This window comes from Felis catus, chromosome E2 (assembly GCF_018350175.1).
Source record: "Felis catus isolate Fca126 chromosome E2, F.catus_Fca126_mat1.0, whole genome shotgun sequence".
In the NCBI taxonomy this organism is placed as follows: Eukaryota; Metazoa; Chordata; class Mammalia; order Carnivora; family Felidae; genus Felis; species Felis catus.
In genome coordinates, this window is record NC_058382.1 from 5,421,182 (window position 1) to 5,446,682 (window position 25,501).

Genomic DNA, 25,501 nt, shown 5'->3' on the forward strand with positions numbered 1-25,501 from the left:
CACTGAGGGTTCTTCACATCCACAGTGAGGTCCTCCAAAATCTAACTGGTTCTCCATTTGCTTTGAGGTCTTGCGGAAATCTCTGTGTTTCTGAGGAACTGTACGCTAATGCATTTCTGACTTCTGTTTTGCTTCTTGTGTGAAGTGTGTCAGGATAGTGGTGGGCACCTTGAGGTGAGGTGCAGAAATCCCAGGAACGCTAGAGGGAGACATCACAAGTTTTCGGGTTGATCCTTTCCAGGATTAAGGTGGCTTTCATTTTAATCATACAAACTACAGACCCAGTAATCACATCAGGTGATAAAGCAACTCCCTAATATGAGGAAATCTCATTCTTTGTTTCACTTCAAAAGTTCATTTCTTGGGTTGCCCGGTTGGCTCAGTTGGTTAAGTGCCTGGGTTGAGCTCAAGCCATGATCTGACAGTTTGAATTTGAGCCCTGCATCAGCCTCTCTGCTGTCAGTGAAGAACCCATTTGGGATCCTTTGCCTCTCTGTCCCTCTGGCACATGTTCTCTGTTTCTCAAAAATTAATATTAAAAAAAAAAGAAAGAAAGTTCAGGATGCCTGGGTGACTCAGTTGGTTAAGAGTCCAACTCTTGGATTGACTCAGGGCATGATCTCAGGGTTTCTGAGTTCAAGCCCCACATAGGGTTCAGGGCTGACAGCCCAGATGGTGCTTGGTTTCTCCCTCCCTCCTACCGGCCCTCCTTCCCTCCCCCCTCCCTGCTCGCTCGCTCTCTCTCTCTCTCTCTGCCCTTTCCACACTGCTCTTTATCTCTCTGTCTAAATAAACTTTCATTTCCTTTGTATTAAGTAAAATAAGAAATTTCCACTCGATGTTTTGCAATCCTCAATGGTGAAATAATTTAAAGCACCTATTATTTTCATATAATTCTATATAAATTAATGCCATAGGGGAGCTAGGATATTTAGAAGTGAAAACTCACAGCCTATAATAAAGTCTCAATTGTTACTTTATTTCTTAATTGAATCCTTTTATGAACTTATCTTGTATAATATGAAGTCTCTGTGAATTTGTCATATGTTTTCACTCTGAGTCGTTATATAGGAGATTCCTTTATGATGTATTATATCAAAAGTCCTGATATACCATGGGTATTTGCTTTATAAGAAGTGAGGCAGACAATTAGGAAACGTCCTATGTTTAGAAAAAGGGTTAATGATAAATGTAATTTCACGTGAGTAAAAATCACTTATTATTTTTTTACTTTCGTCAGAATGTATCTGAATTTAATACCAAAGATTTTTTTTATAAAGCGATTGTTGGCCTATTTTCCATTTTTGATTGTGTTTGTTTATTTAGAAATGAAAGGTTTGGGGGCACTTGGGTGGTTCAGAGGATTGAGCATCTGACTCTTGATTTCAACTCAGGTCATGACTTCATGGTTTGAATTTAAGCCCTAAGTCCAGGTCTGTACCCAGTGTGGAGCCCGCTTGGAATTCCCTTCTCTCTCTCTCTCTCTCTCCCACCCTCCCTCCCTCTCTCCCTTTCTCTCTCAAACTTTTTAAACATTCACAAAAAAGAAATGAAAGGTTTTTGTTTGCTTGATTCTAAAGACTGGATTATAGGGGACCTGCCTATAGTTAGGTTAAGCCTTCAACTTCAGCTTAGGAAATGATCTTGCAGTTTGTGACTTTGAGCCCCATGTCTGGCTCTGTGCTGAGAGCTCACACAGCCTGGAGCCTGCTTCGGATTCTGTGTCTGCCTCTCTCTGAGTCTCCCTGGCTTGTGCGCGCTCTCGCTCTCGCTCTCGCTCTCTCTCTCTCTCTCTCTCTCTCTCTGTGTCTAAGATACATAAACATTAAAAAAATGAACAATGGATTATACCCTGAAATCTGTGTGATAGGAGGGATCTATTAACATAACACATTGTTTAATGTCTCAAGTGCTTAATTCACAAAAGTTTTCATTAGAGGTTTCCATGGTTGATTTTAAGGAACATTCTTGACAATTGTAATGCCCGTGAAGACATGCCATTAATTGAAAATGTTCCTTTTTCATGGGTACACAGTCACAGTTGAAAATTAGAGCTATAGCTAGGGGAGCCTGGGCTCTGGTCATGATCTCATGATTCATGAGTCTGAGGACTGCATTGGGCTCTGAGCTGACACCGTGGAGCCTGCTTGGGATTCTTTCTTTCTCCCTCTTTCTCTGTCCTCTGTTTTAGGAGAGCATTCTCTCTCAAAATAAGCTTTAAAAAATATCTACATTTATCATGGGCTTCTGTTAAATACTTCATCATTTTTATGTAGAATTTTTTGGGTTACATTTGTCTGGTCTTGCCATTCCATAATAATGTGCTTCCTATTGTATGGAACTTCCCACAGCATTGTTTAGGTGGGATTTTGCTTTTACCTTTGTATTTTGTTTTAGGGTCACAATTTTTTTTTATGTTTTTTATGTCTTATTTTACTCTTGAAGGCAAGAGAGAGAGAGAGAGAGAGAGAATGTGAGTGGGGGTGGGGCAGAGAGAGAGGGAGACACAGAATCTGAAGCAGGCTCCAGGCTCTGAGCTGTCAGCACAGAGCCCGATGTGGGGCTCAAACTCATTATCTGTGAGATCATGACCTGAATGAAATTGGTTTCCCAAGCGACTTAGCCACCCAGGTGCCCCATAGGGTGACAATTTTCAATTCCTAATGTTTTTGGACAATGTGAGTAAGTCTAACTCAGATAAGATCAGCTTTATATCCTTTGCTAATAAAAGTATCTATGTATTTGTAGCAGTATTACCTATGCATACTTGTGACTCATCTTGTGTATTTCTTTCCTTGATTAGTGGTAAATTAATGTTGTATCCTGTTTAGGTGAGTTATCATGCTAATAGAATTTCATCATGTATTTATTGGTGAATGTAATGTCTGTATGTATTTTCATTCCAGTTACCTTAGAGATTACTTAAAGCATCTTAAAGGTATAACAAACCTTTATACACGCTGTAGTGCAGAGCTCAACACAGGGCTTGCTTTTTTTTTTGCTTTTTTTTTTTAATGTTTATTTATTCCTCAGAGAGAGACCAAGCCCCCACCGGTGATGGGCAGAGAGGGAGGGAGACACAGAATCTGGATCTCCAGGCTCCTTGCTGTTACTAGCATAGAGTCCAATGCGGGACTCAAACTCATGAACCCCCAGATCATGACCTGAGCTGAAGTTCAACACTTAACCGAATGAGCCACTGAAGCAACCCTCAACTCAGGACATGAATTCCCAAACTGGGAGACCATGCCTTAACTGAAATCAGGAATTGTACACATAACCGAATGAGCCACCTTCATGGCCCTAACACACTGTTTTAAGCCAATAGTGTCAATTTTATACAAATTCTTCTACTTATCTCTGCACCTGCAACCACTTTATGTTGATGACATCATAAATTCTATTTTTATATTGCATATATTATTACCTAGATTTGATTTTTATGCTTTAAGAAAAAGACTGTAGCAGAAATAAATGTGACGTGTCCTACCTTGTTACAACACTACAGGTTTGTATAATTGTGTAAATATTTATACTTCGCAGAGCGTTAGGTTATCATGTGTTTTCAGTTACTGTTTAGAATCTGTTTAGTTCAATAAGGACTTTTTTTAAAAAATGTTTAATGTTTATTTATATTTTGAGAGAGACACAGAGACAGAATCTAAAGCAGGCTCCAGGCACTAAGTCGTCAGCAAGATAGTAACACAGGGCTCGAAGTCACAAACCGTGAGAACATGACTTGAGCCAAAGTTGGATACTTGAAAAACCGACGCACCCAGGTGCCCTTAGAAGGACTTTCTTTAACATTTCTTGTAGGGGCGCCTGGGTGGCTCAGTCGGTTGAGCGTCCGGCTTCGGCTCAGGTCATGATCTCACAGTCTGTGAGTTCGAGCCCCATATCGGGCTCTGTGCTGACAGCACGGAGCCTGGAGCCTACTTCGGATTCTGTGTCTCCCTCTCTCTGCCCCTCCCCTGCTCATGCCCTGCCTCTCTCTGTCTCAAAAATAAATAAAAACATTTTTTAAAAAAGTTAAAAAAAACCATTTCTTGTAGGACAGATCTGCTGGTAAACTTAGAGGGGTTTTGCCTTGGCAAAGTCTTCATTTCTACATGCATGGAAAATAGCTGTGCCAGGTAGGGTATTCTTGGTGGATATTTTTTGATCTTTCAGTAGTTGAATACATCGTTCAATGCTCTTCTTTCTATAACATCTACCGAGAACCCCACTAACAATCTTGTAGGAGCTCTCTTGTACAAGATAAGTTGCCTTTGTCAAGCTTTTCAAAATTCTCTTTTCACTGGTCATTTTTGGTCGGTTAATTACAACTGTGTTCATGTCTTGTCTTTTTTCCTTCAATTTTTATTTAAATTTTAATTAGGTAATATGCAGTGCAATATGGATTTCAGTATAATTCATTCAGTGGCTCATCATTTGCATACAGTGCTCATCATAACAAGTGCTTTCCTTAATAGCCATCACCAAGCAAATTGTCCCTCACCCATCTCCCGCCATTGATACTTATCCTACTGTGAATTTACTGTGCTTGTGAGTTTGTCTCTCCTTTCCACATACAGGGGAACTACAAGACTTTAGTTCTTCGTGGAAACTCGCTGCCCCCGTTCACTCTGCTCTGTTTATGGGGTCCCCATAATGTACACATTGGTCCACTTGTAGGTATCCCATGTATCCCGAGTCTTTGCTCTTTTCCACATTTTTCTTTGGTCCTCTTAGGTAATTTAAAACAAGGGGTCTTCAGGTTGCCCAGTTCTTTCTTCTGCTTGAAAAGTCTGTTGCTGACTCCTTAGTATATTTTTAAATTCAAAGATTCTCCGCTTGAGCTCCCAAATTCTGGGTGATTGTTTCTTATACTTTGTCTCTTTGGGTTTACATTTTGGTCATGCATAGTTTTTCTGCTCTCATTTAGTTACCTGTCTGCTTTCTCTTCTTCCTCCATAGGCATCCTTATGATGTTTTCTTCTTGAGTTCTTGGTCTTACCATTAATACGTCCTAATTAATTCAAGGTCAGTTTTGGAGATTTATTTCATTCCTGTGAGTGAAACAAGTTCTTCTATTTCTTTATGGCCTTGTGGTCTTTTGTTGAGATTAGTGAATTTAAGAAAACAAACTCTGGGTTTAGGCTTATGAACTTGTTTGTACAGGAGAACACAAGTAATTGGTAATGTCTGAATTTTTGGAATTTCCCAGTTTACGGAAGTATACTTACTTCTTTAGAGCTCATGATACCTTCCTCTGTTGTCCTCAGCTCTGTAGTCTCTCCAGTGTGTAAACAAAAGCTCACCTGTTTTCTGAGCAGCCATCACAGTGCATCCAGCAGGTGCCCTCATTCTCTCTGCTTCCACGTCCTTCATGACAGAAATAAGTCCCTCAGGCACCTGCAAAAAAGCCAGATCACTGAACATAGATGTCACTCCTGTGTTTTTGCCTCCTGATGAGAGGTAACTGTTTCCACACAGTTTTGCCAAGGAGTGTCAGGAAGGGTGAGTAGCTGTTGTGGCCCAGTGTCACAAACTTTGTCTCTTTGATGTTTTTCTTTGTCTTTTGTACTTGCCTGCCTGGGTGGGGTTCTCCTAATTGCCTTCTGGAGCACTCACAAGGTAATTTAGTCCATTTCTGTCTCCATGGAGGAGCAACTTCCTGGTCCTTCCTATTCTCCACTGCTGATGTCCTGTGATGGGTGTTAATTTTGCATATTAGCATTTTAACATGTATGCATGTGAGTGTAGTAAGTGAGAGAACTGATTGTGTATCTTTTACTTGTGTCTTTCCATAATACCATAGGCCTATTGGCAAAGTCAGGTAAGGAATATTCATTTTAAAGAGTGATGTAGGAACAATGAGATACCACCTCACACCTATCAGAATGGCTAACATGAACAACTCAGGGAACAGTAGATTTTGGCAAGCATGTGGAGAAAGAGGATCTCTTGTGCACTGCTGGTGGACATGCAAACTGGTGCAGCTACTCTGGAAAACAGTATGGTGGTTCCTCAAAAAATAAAAAAAAAGAACTACCCTGCTATCCAGCAATCGCACTAGTAGGTATTTACCCAAGGGATACAAGTATGCTGTTTCAGAGGGGCACATGCACCCCAATGTTTATAACAGCACTATCACCAGTAGCCAAAGTATGGAAAGACCCCAAATGTCCGTCGATGGATGAATAAAGAAGATGTGGAGTCTATGTGTATGTGTATATATGTATACACACACACACACACACACATATATATATATGTATGTATACATACATATATACATACACAAAGGAGTATTACTCGGCAATCAAAAGTAATGAAGTCTTGCCATTTGCAAGTCCGTGGATGAACTGGAGAGTATTATGCTAAGCTAAATTAGAGAAAGGCAAATATCATATGACTTCACTATATGAGGACTTTAAGACCCAGAACAGATGAACACAAAAGAAGGAAAGAAAACATAGTGTAAAAATAGGGAGGGGGACAAGACATAAGAGACTCTTAAATATGGAGAAAAGAGGGTTATGGGAGGGGTTGTGGTGGAGGGGTGGGCTAAATGGGTAAGGGGCATCAAGGAATCTACACCTGAAATTATTGTTGCACTATATGTTAACTAACTTGAATGTAAATTTAAAAAATAATAGAAAAATTATAATGAACAAAAAAAAAATACCTCAAGCACCCTAGAGTATACGCTATACTGGTTATTTCTTTGCTCTGGCATTTTCTGTGCCCGTGATTGTCCTCATACTTGCTCACTCATGTCCCAGTGTACCTGCCCCACCAACATGCATCGAACCATGTTGCATGCAGCAAAGGAGGCAACGTAAATCTGATAGGACTTAGAGAACTGGATCTGAAGTCTTTCTGTTTCCATTCAGGGAAGGCCCTCCTCCCCAAGTCACTACTCCCTCCAAGTCTTGGACCAGAATTGTGATATGTTTCACAGTATTTGACAAAAAGGCCATCACACTTTGCCCTGAAATTAGCCCTTAAATTTAGAATATCCTTAAACGTAATGCACGGGGATTTATTCTACATGCACATGGACTGCTGAGAAAGAACCGCATAAACCTGCAATTACTGATGGTCTTAGAGTAGAAGCCAGCAAGTACAGATTTATAGTGAGAAGGCTATATTTGGTCTCTTTACAACATATAACATGTATTAATGTTTTGTACAGATTGTGTTATTAGAGTCAGTTTTACTTATGAAGAAAGTAAACCTCTTGTGTATGGTGAGTGTGAGACCACACGACCATGATCACAAACAGATTTCTAAGAGTCACTTACCTGTGGTCAAGTCAAGGATGATCTCTGACTTAGTTCCTGCAGAGGCTGTCAAAGTTAGCTTTCATCAGAATCATCTGGAGTACTTGTAAATTTTGGAATAGTACTAGAAGGGTACTGGAAGAAGAGAAAAGGAGGTAGAAAACATATTTTAAGGAATAATAACCAAAAAATTCCCTATTCTGGCTAAGGAAACAGATCCAGAAGGCACAGGGGCACCTGGGTGGCTCAGTCAGTTAAGCGTCGGACTTCAGCTCAGGTCACAGTCTCACAGTCCGTGTGTTTGAGCCCCATGTCAGGCTCTGTGCTGACAGCTCAGAACCTGGAGCCTGTTTCAGATTCTGTGTCTCCCTCTCTCTCTCCCCCTCCCCTGTTCATGTTCTGTCTCTCTCTGTCTCAAAAGTAAAAACTTAAAAAAAGTTTTTTTAAATAAAAAAAAAATCCGGAAGGCACAGAGAACTCCCATTAAAATCAACAAAAGCAGGCCCACAGCAAGATATATTAGAATTAAATTTTCAAAATACGGTGATAAAAACTCTTCAAAGCAGGAAGACATCTTTCACTTATCAGGGAGAACCATAAGGTTACCTGGTGATTCTTCAACAGAAACTTGGCAAGCCAGAAGAGAGTGGCATCATCTATTCCAGGTGCTGACTAGGAGAAATAGGCAGCCAGGAATTCTCTATCCAGCAAGGCTATCATTCAGAAGGGAAGGAGAGACAGAGTTTCCCAGACAAGCAAAAGCTCAAGGAATTCCTCACCACTGAACTAGCCCTGCAGGAAATGTCAAAGGGGAATCTTGAAGTGCAAAGAAGACACCAAAAGTGACACAGAAAAAGGATCAAGAAAGTTTCTAGAAACAATGACAAAAGGAGTAATAAAATGGCAATTAGTATGCATCAATAAATACTTTCAGTGAAAACGTACTGTACATTCCAATCAAAACACATAGGGTCTCTGGATGGAATAAAGCAACCAAACAAAAACAACAAAAAATAAAGCCCAGGCCCATCTTATGTGCTGCCTACAAGAGACTCCATGCAGACCTGAAGACAAAGATACAAAGTGAGGGTGATAGAGAAACCTTCCTCATGCAGATGAAGGTCCAAAGAAACCCAGAGTAGCAATACTTAGGATGGACAAACCAGATATTTTGTTCTTCTGTGGCAATTACCCCGCTTTGGTACCAGGGTCATGCTGGCCTCCTAGGGTTATTTTGAATGGGTTCCTTCTATTCTATTTTTAAGATTTTGATGAAGCGTGCCCTAAATTTGGTTTTCTTTTTAATGTTTGTTACTATTGACCAATGAAGGCAAGAGGCTGTAGGCTTTCCTCTGCTGGGAGGTTTTTTATTCCAAATTCAACTTGTATATTTGTGATGGTCTAAGAAGATTCCTTATTTCTTGAGCTCAAAATTCATTTCTCAATCTTGGTAACTTGTGCGTTCTTTAAAATTAATTTTTTTTCTACTTTGTCTAACTTGTTAGTATATCATTGTTGATAGTGATCTGTTATCACACTATATATTTCTGTGGTTATCTGTTGTGAGGTTTCTGTTCCATTTCTCCATTTGGTGCTTGTTACCTCTCCTTTTTTCTTAGTTAATGGAGTTGGAGAATTTCCATTTTTGTTTGTTTTGAGAAACCTGGGCATTATTTTCCATGTTATTGTTTATTCTGGTCTCTCATTTCTAATTTTTAAGTTTATAGTTTTCTTATTTGTTTATTTATTCTGAGCGAGAGAGAGCGTGCATGCAAGCTGGGGCAAGGGGCAGAGTGATAGAGACAGACTCTTAGGCTCCTCACCAGGAGTGAAGCCCTACCCGGGACTTGATCCCACAACTATGGGATCATGACCTGAGCTGAAATCAGGAGTTAGACGCTTAACAGTCTGACCTACCCAGGTGCCCTAACTATTTTATGAATTTCTATTTTTTCCTTGGTATTTCCTTCTCCCCCTGCAGAGCTGAATGTGGGGCTTGAACTGGCTAACCACGAGTTTGTGAACTGAGCCAAATTCAATTGCTCAAATGACTGAGGGGCTCAGGCACCCCTGTTGTTGTTTTTAATATTTATTTGTTTATGGAAAGAGAATCCCAGGCAGGCCCTGTATGGACAGCACAGAGCCCGAGAAGGGACTGGATGTTACAAACCATGAGATCATGAAAGGAGCCAAAATCAAGAGTCTGATGCTAACCTACTGAGTCACCCAGGCGCTCCTTAAAGGCAAAGACTGTTTTGTGTGTTTCATTCACATTGCGGAATTTGGGTTCCCAATTCTCCAGTTTACATTTGCACACACATTCATTGCCAGGTGATTGTGGGAAGGGTGCACTAGCTGAGGGAAATTTGAGACAGCCACAACTGCTGGCCTATGAAGCAGACTCAAGCCAGAAATACTGAACTCAGACTATGTGCCTTAAAAGATCAGCAAAATAGTGCCAATCATTCTGGGTGACCTTGGGGAGAAACAGGCAAGCTTGCTATTGGGGGTGAAATTCTTTTAGTACCTGTGGAAGGCAATTTGGGTAATATCTAGCAAAATTGTGTATGCTTTTTCATCTCTTCGCTAACAGTTTTCCCTCAAATTTACCTACACAGTACTTGCAAACTTGCACAACAGTGACCTTCAAGTATTCACCACCCCTATGTAAAAGCCAAAGATTGGGAACAACCCAAAATCCTTTGGTAGAAAACCAATGAAGTGGAATAATGCCCAACTATAAGGAAGGAGGAAAATAATCTGCATTTATAATTGCATTTAAAAAAAAAAAAACACTTTTGGAGAGTACCTAAGGAAAGAGAGCTTTGTATTTTGGTAGAGTATTAATAGGTGGATACATGGATAATTATACGGATAATAATTTATAATCCTTTAAATGATAGGAGGGAGACATTTCTATCATTTTAAGATTCTCTTCCTTAGGATCTATTAAAAACTTGAAAGTCAGTGTAAATATTAGTGTCACCTAAGAAAATAGCTTATTCCAATAAAGCAACAACCAGTATTCTCCCCTTGGACCGTAGTTCTCATTATATCACAATTGTTGGCAGGTGTTCAATAATATCCTGCCCAATGCCATTACATTCAAAATGTGCCCCAAGCCATAGAAAACCACCCTGAGGTGACCAGGATCTACTGGCTAGCTCTTACCTGGAAACTGAGATGCTGCTTGCCCACAGTCTACCTCATCTCAAATGAGCCCTTCCCCAGACGATGGAGGCTTGAGCCCCAGTATTGCCTCTGGTCCTGGCAACCAATGATTCTGCCAGGACAGGCCTGCAAGGACCAAATGTGCAAGGCAGACCACCCGTTGTAAATAATCAAGCCCTCTTACCCTGTGGAGCTGTGCCAACTTCCCCTCCTGACACTCCAAATACGAGGAAATCTATCTATGTCTAGTTCTTCAAAATCAGAGGCACAGTTGTTGTAACAATCATTTCTTGGGCATGTGGAAAAGAGGAGAATGATCTTTCCTCCAAAATCTTGGGCAGGAGCTGCTTTCTGACCACAAGAATACTGGTACAGTTCTCAAGGCTGTAAGGGAGGGCGTCAAAGTGCCATTGTGGTACATGCCGGGGCTCTTGCTCTACTCTCCAAATGAACTTGAACGGTGTGCCAAAATGCACCTTTCTTTCCCCCAGGTACCCAAAATCTCTATGCTGTGTTAAACACCCCAGATTGATATGTAGGTAGGTAAGTAGGTAGCTAGGTCGCTAGGGAGAGAGACAGACAGATGTCTTCATGATGGAGTCCTGGTAGGTTTTATCTTTTTGGAAAGTCATAACCATTCTTTGTTATCTACTTCTTGCCAGATAATTATCTATTGTGGGCTAGATTTATTTGTATTTCTATGGGATCAGTTATACTGTGTCTGCCTTCACTTCTTCACTGCTGATTTTAGTTTGTCTTCTCTATCGTTCTGACTTCATTAGAGACAGGTCTGTTGACTTTGGGGGGTTTTCTGAACACCAACTTTTCAGAAGTTGGTGATTGTTCCTATTTTTGCTTTATTCTACAGTTTTCATTTCTGTCTTAGGTTTCAATTGCCTTTCTTCTGCTAATTTTGAGCACATACGGTACTTTCTTCACTTTCTGAGAGACAAGAACGTGATTTGTGCTACAGCAAGAGATGCTACAGAATTCTCGACTAAGCTATGTGGTCAATGCCTTGTGTGCAAGTTTACGTGTCCATGGAAGAAGGAAGTCCTGGTGATTTCTTCTTAGCTGTCTTCCTGATATTCTGATTGATTTTAAGGTTCTATATGAGAAGTTGTCAGTACATTCCTCTGAGAGTAGTACCCCAGAATGATTTTACTTTTCTCTTTTTTGATCTCAGTCAGCTATATTTTCACATGGCACCGAGACATTCCTGCCACAGTCATGCATTGATGCTTCGTTCCAAAAAGGGTCATGAGTAGATATAAACACAGTTCCCTTGAGAATGTATACTTAATAACAGAATGGATCGAGGTTGGGCAGGGTGAAGGGCAAAGGTATCTGGGGACTCCTTTTCCAGAGAACGATGATGAATGTAATATATACGGGGAAGTCTTTTATCAAAGCGCCAACCTTATCCACACAGGAGTATCCCTAAGAGAAAGAGTCTTTATAAATATATTGAATGTGGGAAAATTCTTAACCAGTCTTCCAATGTTGGTGGTCATCAGAGGATTCATGAGGGAAGAAACCATTGCAGATGTGATCAACCTGGGAGCATGTTTAGTCATTCATCAAGATTGAGTACAGGTCAGACAACTGGTACGGGAGAGGAAAGTTATATAGTAACGTATGTGGCAAAGCCTTTGACCACCAGCAACTGCATAGTGGACAGAAACCTTACGAATGTGAAGAGTGTGGCAAGAGCTTTAAATTGTACCCTTACTCAACATAAGTTAACTCATATTGGAGAGAAACCTTACCAATGTAAAGAATGTGGCAATGTCTTTAACCAATTCTCAACCCTTACAGGATATCAAAGAATTCATACTGGAGAGAAAACGTACGAAGATAAAGAAGATGGCAAGTCCTTTACCCGGCCCTCATCCCTTACAAGACATCAAAGAATTCATACTGCAGAGACACCTTCCAAAGGTAAACGATGTCGTAAGACCTTTAGGCATCATTCACAACTTTCTGAACATCACAGGATTCATACTGAGGAGAAACCTTATCAATGCAAAGAGTGTGGCAAGGCCTTTAACTGGCGCACAGCCCTTAGGAGACATCACAGAATCCATACTGGAGAGAAATCTTACCAATGTAACGAATGTGGCAAGGTCTTTGGGCACCTCTCAACCTTTACACAACATCGCAAAATTCATACTGGAGTGAACCCTTACAAATGTAACAAATGTGGCAAGTCCTTTTCCCGCCAGGCACATCTTAATGTACATCACAGAATCCATATTGGAGAGAAATCTTACCAATGTAAACAATGTGGCAAGGCCTTTGGGTACTTGTCAAACTGTATAAAACATCGCAGAATTCATACCGGAGTGAAACCTTATAAATGTAAAGAATGTGGTAAAGCTTTTAACTGGCACTCAGCCCTCAAGACACATCACAGAATTCATAGTGGAGGGAAACCTTACCAATGTAAACAATGTGGCAAGGCCTTTACCCGGCCCTCAGCCCTTACAAAGCATTACAGAATTCATACTGGAGAGAAACCTTATCAATGTAAAGAATGTGATGAAGGCTTTTACTGGTGCTCAGCCCTTAAGTTACATCAGAGAATCCATAGTAGAGAGAAACCTTACCAATGCAAAGAATGCGGCAAGGCCTTTTCCCGGGCCTCAGTCCTTACAGAACATCACAGAATTCATACTGGAGAGAAACCTTACCAATGTAAAGAATGTGGTAAAGCCTTTAACTGGCTCTCAGCCCTTAAGACGCATCGCAGAATTCATACTGGAGAGAAACCTTACCAGTGTAAAGAATGTGGCAAGGCCTTTTTCCGCCAGGAACATCTTGATGTACATCACAGAGTCCATACTGGACAGAAACCTTACCAATGTAAAGAATGTGGCAAGGCTTTTGGGTTCGTCTCAAACTTTATACAACATCGCAGAATTCATACTGGAGTGAAACCTTACAAATGTAAAGAATGTGGCAAGGCCTTTTCCCGCCAGGCATATCTTAATGTACATCACAGCATCCATGTTGGAGAGAAACCTTACCAATGTAAAGAGTGTGGCAAGGCCTTTAAATTGCACTCAGAACATACTCGACATCACAAAATTCACAGTGGAGAGAAACCTTACCAATGTAAAGAATGTGGCAAGGCCTTTAACAAGCAATCATCCCTTAGACAACATGAAGGAATTCATACTGGACAGAAACCTTACCAATGTAAAGAATGTGGCAAAGCTTTTAACTGGCAATCGGCCCTTAAGAGACATCACAGAATTCATAGTGGAGAGAAACCTTACCAGTGTAAAGAATGTGACAAGGCCTTTTCCCGCCAGGAACATCTTGATATGCATCACAGAGTCCATACCGGACAGAAACCTTACCAATGTAAAGAATGTGGCAAGGCCTTTTCCCGCCAGGCACATCTTAGTGTACATCACAGAATTCATACTGGAGAGAAACATTACCAATGTAAAGAGTGTGGCAAGGCCTTTAAAGGGCACTCAGAACTTACTCGACATCACAAAATTCACAGTGGAGAGAAACCTTACCAATGTAAAGAATGTGGCAAAGCCTTTAACTGTCAATCGGCCCTTAAGAGACATCACAGAATTCACAGTGGAGAGAAACCTTACCAATGCAAAGAATGTGGCAAGGCCTTTACGCATCACTCAAGCCTTACCAACCATCACAAAATTCATACTGGAGATTGACCTTACCAATGTAATGAATGTGGCAAGGCCTTTTCCCCCCAGGCACATCTTAATGTACATCACAGAATTCATCTTGGAGAGAAACTTTACCAACGTAAAGAGCGTGGGAAAACTTTTGATTACTGTTCAACTTTGACTTATTAACACAGAAATCATACTAGAGCAAATCTTCTAAATGTTCAGACTATGACAGAATTTCTAAGGACTGCTCCACTGTTATTCCACATCAGATAATTCATAGTGAGAGTAATGATACCCATTGGGAATGTGGCAAGATACCAAAGCAAAGCTTAAACCCTGAGTCTTCATCAGAGAATATATACTGGAGATGATCTTACCAAAGAAAGAATTTGGCAAGCTTTTTAATCAGTACTCAAGCCTCACCCAACATCAGAGAACTCATACTGCAGAGAAAACTTACAAAGAATGTGGTAAAAAACGTTTCAGACTGCTCAAGCCTTACTCATTACCATACTTCCTGTTGCACAGAGACGTTACCAATGTAATGAATGTGGCAAACCTCTAGCTGGACCTCACAACTGCCTCAGTATCATAGTTATGATACAAAAACAAAAGTATAACATGTAAAGGGAGTGGCCATGCCTTTAACTGGAATTCAGTCATGATTCAGTATCTCCAAATGCCTACTTGGGGATAATGTATGAATAAGGAAAGACCTTTTTAAGTATACACTTTGGAAAACAAAACCATACAGAGAGGAAAGTAACCTGAAAGGTATAGTTAGTCATCCAGTTATCTGAACATCAACTGTCAATAAACATCACAATTCACAGTAGAAAGGAGTACATCGGTCACTCTATTCAGACATTATTCTCCATAAAAATACTTAACCATATGGGATAAAACAAAGCTGAACACTTAGATATCGAATATGCAGGTATGCCTGAAAATAGACACGGGGCTGGTTTTTGCATAGGAATAAGTAATTTCAACGTGTTTTTGTTTTACCTTGGCCCTCTTTAAGATGTTGACTACAAGTATTAATGTATTTGTGCTCCCAAATCACTTCAGAAAATTCACGGATTCCCAGTGGGTGTTGAAAGTATGTGGCTGATTCTTCCTGCATCAAAGATATCAGATGCCCTTCCCTCTTAGGTGGGACTCCTGCATACCTGATTTTCCATGGAAGATGGAGGACAGTATCATGTACAATCTATGAACAAACCTAACTGGAGATGTCACTTATGTTTCTAACACTGATGTAAGTTATTATGAAATGGGTGTTCTGAACGTCATTCTTGAACATTTATTAAAACTGAAAACGTTTCTGAATGTTACAGATAAAATGTTTTGTTTATTGGTTTTGTGCAGTCCAGGCGCATACTGAGACAAGTTCTTAACAGATGTAGTTAGAAGTAGAGAATACCAGGGCGCCTGGGTGGCTCAGTCGGTTAAGCGTCCGACTTCGGCTCAGGTCATGATCTCATGGTCTGTGAGTTCGAGCCCCGCGCCGGACTCTCTGCTGTCAGCTCAGAGCCTGGAGCCTGTTTCCGATTCTGTGTCTCCCTCTCTCTCTGACCCTCCCCTGTTCATGCTGTGTCTCTCTCTGTCTCAAAAATAAATAAACATTTAAAAAAAAAAAAAGTAGAGAATACCAGTTGATGTGGTTGAAAGGAAGAAACCTTCACACATATCAGAAAGGGAGTAAATAACTCTTCCCTAACATGGCATAGGATTGTACACTGACATCTTTTAAGAATTACCTCAGGTCTCAAAGTGTTCGGTATGCAAAATTAAGGTGTTAACAAAATAGATTTTTATAACATGTCTCCTTAAAGCCTCCTGGTAACCACAAAGCAAAACCTGTAGTAGATACACAAAACATAAAGAGAAAGGAATCAAAGTACACCACTCTAGAAAATCAACAAATCACAAAGAAAAAGACCAAAGGGATAAGAAAGGGGCAAGTAATTCTACAACAGCTAAAAACCTGGAAAACAATGACAAGAGTAACTCCATCCATACCTGTGTCAATACTTACTTTAAATATAAAGGGACTAAATTCTCCAACCAAAAGATACATTGGCTGAAAGGAAAGAAGTACACAAACTAAGGATACGTGCTGCCTTCAAGAGACTCACTTCAGCTTTAGGAACACACTCAGGCTGAAAGCACAGGTGTGGAAAAAGATCTTCCATGTCAATGGAAACAAAAGAATGTGGAGTAGCCATGCTTACATCAGACAAAACAGACTTTAAGCCCAAGACTAAGAAGTCATAGTGCATGTCCTTACAAAATAGAGGGGTCACCTCATGGAGCGTTTTTAGTTATGTGGTGTTTGGCAGAATGGCAATAAGGTGTTCACCCATTTTTGTTTGCAAGGACACCAAGAGTGTGTGCGTGTAACTCGTGTAGTGTTTAACGCTTTGAAAACCAACATATTTTTCCATTAATGTTGGTGGTATTTGTGCAGGTATCTGAATTATAGCTTGTGTAATGTTTATGAAGATCTGTACCTGAGGAGGCTCCTAAATGGCTAGTTGATATTCAAAAACCTATTCCTGTGATTTGAGGGTTGGGGGGAAATAAAAGAACAGTGAATGACACTTTGAGAAACACCTATTGCTTCCAGGTTTTGATGAGTGTGGGAAAATGTTGCAATGAAAATCTGGGTACTTGACTGTAACAAGTGACCAATGGGTTTTCAAAACCAACTTGTAGAGGCTAATAAATCTTTTCCACAGTATTCCATTTGCTAACCTCTTGCTTTAATACACTGCATTTTTTTCCTCTCACATATCAATTAATTTGCATTGTTATCTGATGTTTTAAGCCCCCAAATAAGTTATTGGTCCTTTCAGGCAGGTTACCAAATTACCTGTCTGTCAAATTCATAACATTCATCTCTGAGGACTTTTTCTTTGTATGAAATTGCCAGTCATCACTTTTTTTTTTCAACGTTTTTTTTTTTTAATTTATTTTTGGGACAGAGAGAGACAGAGCATGAAAGGGGGAGGGGCAGAGAAAGAGGGAGACACAGAATCGGAAGCAGGCTCCAGGCTCCGAGCCGTCAGCCCAGAGCCCGACATGGGGCTCGAACTCACGGACCGCGAGATCGTGACCTGGCTGAAGTCGGACGCTCAACCGACTGCGCCACCCAGGCGCCCCGTCAGTCATCACTTTTTATGGATCACCTTTGCAATACTTGTGATAGTGGATTTATTTCATGTTGGGTTCTTTCTGAAATGATAGATGAAAACCTTACATTCTACTTGGTTCACACTTTGTAGACCTCCAGTACCTGTTACTAAAGATTTTATGCATTATATATGTATTCACCAAATAGAAAACAGGAATCCTTTCATGTTGCAGAAAGGTAGCTAATGCATGTATTTAGAATGTGTCCTTGTTACATTAAACCAATAGATTTGTATATTCATGTAGTGTCTGCATTGACAAGACATTTAATTGTTTTTGTTGCTTTTTCTCCTTGAGGTACATAATAATCTTTTTGTGCATCAGATTGTTGTGTTGTTGTGGTCAACATTTGGTACATTAGAGTTATTTATTTTTAAAAACTACTTTTGTTTGTTAAATATATATATAGAAATCTTTTATAGTGTTTTTTAAAGAAATATAACCAGGTTTCCCTAAAAAAAAAAAAAAAAAAGAATAGAGGGGTGCCTGGTGGCTTAGTGAGATAAGCTGCTGACTTCGGCTCAGGTCATGATCTGGCGGTCTGAGTTTGAGCCCCACATCTGGTTCTGTGTTGACAGCTCACAGCCTGAAGCCTGCTGCAGATTCTGTGTCTCCCTCTCTCTCAACCCCTCCCCCACTCAAGCTCTCTCTTGCTCTCAAAAGTAAATAAACATTTAAAAAAAAATTTTTTTAAAGAACTAATAGAAACTAAACGAATGAATTCAACACAAGGATAGAACTTTGGTAAATATTTGTCCACACCACACAAAAGCACCTAAATATAAAGCAACTATTAACAGACAAGAATAGAGAAAAAGACAAGATATATTAGCAGGGGACTTCAATAGTGCACCTTCCCATAATGAGTAGATTATCCAGACAGAAAATCAATAATATCAGACTTCAATGCCATTAAGTAGGTGTCTTACAACATTCCATCCAACAGGTGCAAGAAACACGTTCTTCTCATGTACAAATGGAACATTCTGTAGTATATGTTACATGCTGGGTCACAAAATCAATCTTAATAAATTTAAGATTGAAATCGTATGAAGCAGGGTGCCTGGGTGGCTCAAAAGTGTCCAAGTCTTGACTTTGGCTTAGGTCACAATCTCACAGTTCTTGGGTTTAAGCCCCACCCCCCCCAGACTCCACAATCACAGGGTGGAGCCTGCTTGGGATTCTCTCTCTCTCCCTCTTTCTGTCCCTCCCCTGCTCGTATGCTCACTCTGGTGCTCTTTATCTCCAAAGGAACAAACTTAAAAAATTCATCAAGTATCTTTTTCAACCACAGTGACATAAAAGCAGAAGTCATTCAGAAGTACAAAACAAAATAAAAATCTCAAGTGTGAAAACTCAACAAAATCCAACATTCCTAAAGCCAGGACTTGAAAAATATTTGTGGCCCCTGTCAGAGAAGTAGATAATGTGATGCATATATAAGGTATATGCTGGCTTTAATTCACAATACTGTATTGCCTATTTGAAAGATGCTAAAGGGAGTAGCTCCTCAAACTTCTTACCACACCCAAGAAATTTCTAACTGTGGGGCGCCTGGGTGGCGCAGTCGGTTAAGCGTCTGACTTCAGCCAGGTCATGATCTCGCGGTCCGTGAGTTCGAGCCCCGCGTCAGGCTCTGGGCTGATGGCTCAGAGCCTGGAGCCTGTTTCCGATTCTGTGTCTCCCTCTCTCTCTGCCCCTCCCCCGTTCATGCTCTGTCTCTCTCCCAAAAATAAATAAACGTTGAAAAAAAAATTTAAAAAAAAAAATTTCTAACTGTGAGGTGATGGATGTTAACTAGATTTATGGTAAATACTTTGCAATATATACATGTATCAAATCCTTAAGTGACACATATTACACTAAGGTGTACAGCTTCTCTCTGAATAAAAGTAGAAAAAAAAACCTAAGCAGACTAGTGGTTGTGCATACATAAGGATAAGGGAATGAGGGTGGTGACCCAGAATATATTTGCCTCATGAAACCTTGATTTTTAACCTCACAAGACCCTGAACAGAAAGTAAAGCCAAGTCCACTGAAATTCACATTTATTAACAACACAATTGTGTTTACATTCCCTCCTAAAATCATGATGACTGGTTATGGTAGTAATAGAAAACAACTACCTTAGGCATATCATTAATTATAATATGAAAATTATAAAGTATATGCTTATAAAATATTTAAATAAAAAGTAACATTAATTCTTGTCAAAAATAGCTAGATCTTCACACATAACTTTTTCAAGTAGAGGTGGATCCTCCCTCTTATGCAAATTCAGAGTGTATGTGAAATTGCACTTGAAATTGAGTAACACACGGGCGCTAAAATATCTTGTGCTTGGTTCAATGTTTCTGTAAATATTGTCACATCAAACTTATTCTCAAATTGATTTTCTTAATGCTACATGAGGGTGGTATTTTCACACCAGTAGAATTCAATTTCACAAAAACAAAAATGCATCATATACCACGGTAATTGTAAAGAAAACGTCCTTGTTCCAACAGTTTCTTGTTTATATGCTTACATTGTTGAATGTGTCTGTCTCTTCCTATCACACACATCATGAAATGTGATCTTTGAGGTGAACACATGTGACTTAACTGGGTAGTTCTGGAGATTGTTGCATCATCATGACTGCATTCTTACAGTGAATGGACTATTTCTACATGTCCCCTGCTAATGGATTTAAAACAAAGACCACATGATATCCTACCAACTATGTTTCCACAGTTAAATAGGGAAGCCATAGCCTGCAGTGGTTCTAATGCCACCAAAGCCTCTGTAGGGAAACTGTGACTTAATTCGCAGTCACTGCACTGGAAAGGAAGAAAATGAACTTAAGCAATTACAGTCAAATAGGCCTTCCAAAAATCAAGGAAATGCTTAAGGTACACGTGTGCAATGAAACACTCTCCTTCATTGGCTTCCACCTCTTTTCTGTAAAATCCTTATCACTACCTCCTACAAGTGGAACATGCCCAATCATCTGAATAGATCAATTAAATGGTCAAATTAACCCTTGAAAATGTGAATGTACATCAGTTCATCATTTACCACCGCACAATATCAAAATGGAAGCCATTTTGCCCACTTGCATTGTGAGCCTAAGAGTCATTGTGACCTCTTTCCCTGCCCCTCGCTGCTCACTCTTGCACGTGCACCTAAGACCTCAATAAAACTCTGCCCTCACTTGCCCAGACTTCACTCTTGGTAATGGCTCCCCACCGCGCCCGCGCAGATAGGTTGCCACCAAGTGTGGCACATGCGCACAGGGGACTTGTAGCATAGACCTTTCCTCTTGGGACTAAACCTGTAGTCACGGGCTTCTCCTTTCACCTGCCCAGGGCTCCCCAGCACCAGCCTTGCATCTTGGCTCAACCAGACCCATCAATCCCACCTCCAGTAGCCCTTCTCACACCACCCCCAGCCCCATTCCTGATCCATACTTCAGGCCTAACACTGGGCACAGAGCTCAGCTACCCCTGAATTTGCACTGGGAAGAGACCCTCTGCCTAAATGCAGCTTGCAAAGCCCAACAGAGAATTTTCCCTTCAGATTCTGTCAAAGATGACCTGTTGGGCCCTGATATTGCCCTCCATGCCTCCACAGTCAGTCCCTGATCCTCCTTTCAAAGAACAGCTCAGAGGACAGAGTTTCCGGCAGCTCCACCTACTGGGTGGCCCAAGTTGATGCTCAAAATTTCTTGAGGCTCAGACTCAGATAGAGGAGAGTCAAGCACTTACAACTTGGTGAATCCTTTTCACCTATCTGGTTAAAACAGTGCTTCCAAGGTAACCCAAAGCATCCCATCTTCCGTTCCCGGGACATCCTTTGAGAGTCCACATTTAGAATTAACCAAACACTGGGCGCCTGGGGACGCCTGGGAGGCTCAGCTCACATGGTTAAGCCGCTGACTTCTGCTTAGGTCTTAATTTCACATTTGGTGGGTTGGAGACCCACTTTGGGCTCTGTGCTGACAGAACCTGGAGCCTGCTTCAGATTCTGTGTCTCTTCTCACTGCCCCTCCCCCACTCATTCTCTCTCTCTTTCTGTTGCTCTCTCAAAAATAAACATTAAAAAATATTCTTTAATAAAATTAACCAAATAGGTAAGGAAAATTACTGGCCTATTAAATATCCCTCTAATCCACCCTTCTTTTCTCTTTCCCAATCTTTTCTCTTTATTTGTGCCATTATATCCAACATTGTTTCAAGATTACTGATGATGAAAAAGAAGAGAAGCCATCTCTCATCCCAGGAAGGCTCACCCAGCATCCAAAACCCACCTGGAAAAAATGAATGTGCAGTACCCAACTCCCAAGGTACTTGGAAAGATTGACTCATGTAATGTGGGTCTGATTCCCTGCACAGTATCTTGGACACACTGCATCCTCCTATACCTAGAGCATGGAAAAGATGCTCATTAACATTCAAGAATGAGTACCTATTATGTACCCCAAACAGCCTTGCTCAGACACCCCTGCCTTATCTAGTCCCTTTCCAACTTGCAGAGGATGAGCAGAAAAGGTCATCTTTCCAGAAGCTGTTAATCTTCACACTGGTAACAGCAGTGTTTATGTTGAGATAAGATGGTTGGGTGCAAGGGGCTCGGGTGTGCTCTTCTGCTTTCTCTAGTTTAGTGCTACTGGAAATGTAGTCTTGGGTTACCAGCCTCAATGGCTGTTAAAAGTACAAACTAATGACCTTCGTCTAGTCCTAGGGAGTCATGATATCTGACTGTGGGGCCCTAGAATCTTTTTTAATGGTAACCTGAAGTGATTGGTATATACATGAAATTTTGACAAGCAACATTTAGAGAAGTTCTTCTCAGCTTTGCCTTCCCGTTGGGATACCCTGTGTAGTTTTTTGCACTACCATCTCCAGTGTCCCAACCCCAAAGATTTTGGCACTTAGTTCTTGATGGGGCCTAGCATCAATTAGGTATTAATGAAGTGGCCCAATGTATTCCATTGTGAGGCCAATGTGAACACTGAGGCTCCCAGGTACTTTCTTTTTTTTTTTTTAATGTTTATTTAAGAGAGATAGAGCAAGCAAGTGAGCCAGGGAGGGGCAGAGAGAGAGAGGGAGACAGAATCCGAAGCAGGCTCCAGGCTCTGACCTGTCAGCAGAGAGTCCAAAGCAAGGCTCGAACCCACAAACCATGAGGTCATGACCTGAGCCGAAGTTGGACGCTTAACTGACTGAGCCACCCAAGCACCATGCTCCCAGGTAGATTTCTGAGGATGGAGTATAGGGTCTGGTCAATAGGGAAACCTCTATGGGGAAGGCTGCTCTGTATACTATTTGATATGGGAGATTCAATTTACCCACACATTCCTGATGTACCAGAGTTTGTGCATGTCTGCAACAGACAAGAGTACCCAAAAGTGGGCGAGGCGTAAATCACATTGGGGCCTCTACTTAGAAACTGCCTATGTGTAGAGATTTTCACATGCCACCCAAAAGCAATGGAATAGCCATCAGATCCCACAGTCCTTCACTGGCCATGGGGAGGCATTTGGGTTTCACTGTGAATGCCATGGAAGACATTGGCACAGAAGGGAATTCTTTAGAGGATGCAGGAACATGACAAGAGGGAGGCAGGATAGGTCCCTCTGTGACCACCACAGAAATAAACCCAGGTTTCCAGAATCAGTCCATTGAAGCAGAGCTTTCAAAACCACAGTTTAAGGTCAAGTTTTCTCCTTTGATCTTTGGCCCTTACCTCTGTCATCTGGTGCATTCATTCCCACTTACCTGCATGTGTGGGTAATGTCTCCTTGCTCTTCACATGTCAGGGCTCTTTCCTTTTCCAGAAATCTTGACCAGATCCAGAGAGAGCAAGACCTATTTACCAAGAACAAAAGAAAACAAAAAACATGAGTCTTGCCGGAGAATCTAGGATTTCAACTCAAGCATTATGTTTATCAGAGAAGACAGCATATTACAAACGATATACAAAATTATTTCTCCCAACCCTGTTTCCTGGTGGCCTCTTTAGAGCACTTTGGAAGTCTTTTCAATGTTCCACTCCTTAATTCCAATTTGAAGTACTAGTGAGTCAAAATAAAGAATAGATAGCTGCTTGTGCAATGTGTACAACAATATTCCATGCCATTTAGGTCCTAGAATTATATCTAATCTAGAGTGAGGATCATATTACCTCAGGGCAAAGGGAAGGTTCAAGTAAAGATAAAACATCATGAATACTTCCTCCTTTACGCCAACAAATGCCTTATTAGTTCCTTTTTGAAATGATGTCCTTTATGGAATTTTAAGATACTTGAACATACCATAATTATAGGATACTGACTGCCTTTTGCTGAAAATAAAAGAGTGATAAATGAGAGAATATCTGTGACAATATGCAGAACAAAGTGGAATCTTAAGAGATCAAGGACTAATATGAACTTTTATTTGCAAAGGCCAGGATCTCCAGTAAAGAAAGGTGAGAGCTTTCACTTTCTGGGTGAATCTGGGAGAGAGACCCTGAACCAAGTGAATAAAGTCAACATGAACTGTAACAAATCAAATTGATAACCAGTGTCCTGATGCAGAGAACGACTCATTGCTGCTGTGATACAGTTCCCAAAAACACAAACCAAACACAAATCATGGTATAATTCCAAACATGCAAAATACAGCAGCTTTATACGAATTTCAAGCAACATATTGGTTCCATGTCCTACCATCTTTAGTGTATTTTAAATAGTCTCCCTCTTTCTTTCTTTAAGAAATCTCAACAGCAAGGCTCTCTTTTCCAAAGACCCACTTATTTGGGGCCCAACAGTCATCTGTTTTGTTTGTTCATGTTCATTACCTAGTTTACATAGACTCAGGCCACACCCAGACAGTCCCTAAATATTACATATTCTCCCCCTTCACTGGGGTCCTGAAACCAGACCCATCTCAGTGAGAATCTTGGGTATCAACACAGAACCACATGGATCTATCACAGAGGGAATATTTTCAATAGTTGCAGTTCATGAATTCATGGTACAAGTCCTCATGCTGTATGGAAACCCCAGTTGGAGAGAATGGAGAGAAGGCCCAGGCATGTAACACAGGAATGTCCTAAAGAGCTGAATTTGACTATCATAAAAGGGATAAATACTAGTTCAAAAGAAATTTGCCAGATAGGTCCATCAAAGGTTAAGAAAAAAAAAAATGTTTTCAAGCTCTACAGTCATAGCATTTCAGTAAGAGATGAGGACACAGGCCCTGAGCTCAGTCAGGACAAGATTTACCTGAGAAGCAGCCATTTCTTCCTCTCCCTTCTGCTCTCAAGTGCTTTCTGAGGTGCTAGTAGGTGGAGAAATCACACCTGTAGGCCTTTAAAGGCCTCACCACAGCCTCTTCACCTGCTTTCATCACCTCAGAGGCAGAAGAATCTTGAAATGCAGTAAACGCTGCCTTCTCCTTGACTTTGTCACAGGAGAGATTCAGAATAAAGGAGCTCCTCCGTTGGACACTTACCTGTGAGTTTCTCCTTCCCGGTTTCAGATGTCTTCCCCTCCTACAGACAGCCACACTTCCTGCCACAGCTCAGAGAATGGGGCTGCACTGACCTGCCCCTTCCAAGTCCCTGCCAGACTATCATCATCTCTTCTACTGAAAGGCAGACCCAGCCCTCCCAAATATGCCTGCGAATCCTCGTGCTTCACCCTGACCTCACCTGAGAATCACCTGGAGCTTGTAGTTAAAGCAGCACCAATGCTCTCACCCTGACCAATAGACAGACTCTCACAGGGAACACAGGTGACAAGTGATGTTTTTTGTAAACCCAGGCTGATAAGCACTTCTGTGCTGCTAAGTTTTCATGTGCATATAAATCATTTGGTGTTCCAGGTCCCACAGAAGAAAAACCTGTCAACCTTGCCTGGTTCCACTACAGTAAAGGAAAATGATGACATTAGAAATCCTGCAGGTTTCCAGTGAAAATCTGGACCAGGAAGATCATTTCCACTCTCAATACACAGCTACCATTTTCCATGGTTCAATATTTATATTCAGAAACAGTGAAAACAGCAGGGAAACATGAGTTGTGGGCTCACGAAAAATGAAATCCAATCTACACTATTCACCAAAGTCTAAAGTCATTCTAAAGCTTTTAAAATGTATGGTTCACTGTTATTAATGCTTTATTCTAATGATTTAACCCTTATGGCTTTATGCATTTGGACATATCTGATTCCTTTTCTACTGA

The 25,501-nt window shown here is 40.8% G+C and overlaps 1 protein-coding gene and 1 long non-coding RNA gene across 3 annotated transcripts in view; one reads left to right on the plus strand and one right to left on the minus strand.

Moving 5' to 3' along the window:
• The window catches only part of LOC105259655 (zinc finger protein 420-like), a 125,404-nt gene extending 109,768 nt beyond the window's left edge, over positions 1-15,636 (plus strand). Inside the window, exon 20 of the mRNA XM_045046183.1 lies at positions 12,258-15,636. Coding sequence (XP_044902118.1) covers positions 12,258-14,134 — 1,877 coding nt within the window. The 3' untranslated portion in view covers positions 14,135-15,636. The remainder of the gene's footprint in view (positions 1-12,257) is intronic.
• On the minus strand, positions 58-25,041 carry LOC123382292. Of its 2 annotated transcripts, none has more exons than XR_006590475.1 (5): positions 24,772-25,041; positions 23,053-23,142; positions 7,290-7,403; positions 5,226-5,394; positions 58-199 (listed from the first exon to the last, which is right to left on the minus strand). It is a non-coding gene; the product is annotated as an uncharacterized LOC123382292 (long non-coding RNA). The 2 variants fall into 2 exon arrangements; XR_006590476.1 differs by lacking the exon at positions 24,772-25,041 and adding an exon at positions 24,543-24,597.
• Positions 25,042-25,501: the final 460 nt, after the last annotated feature.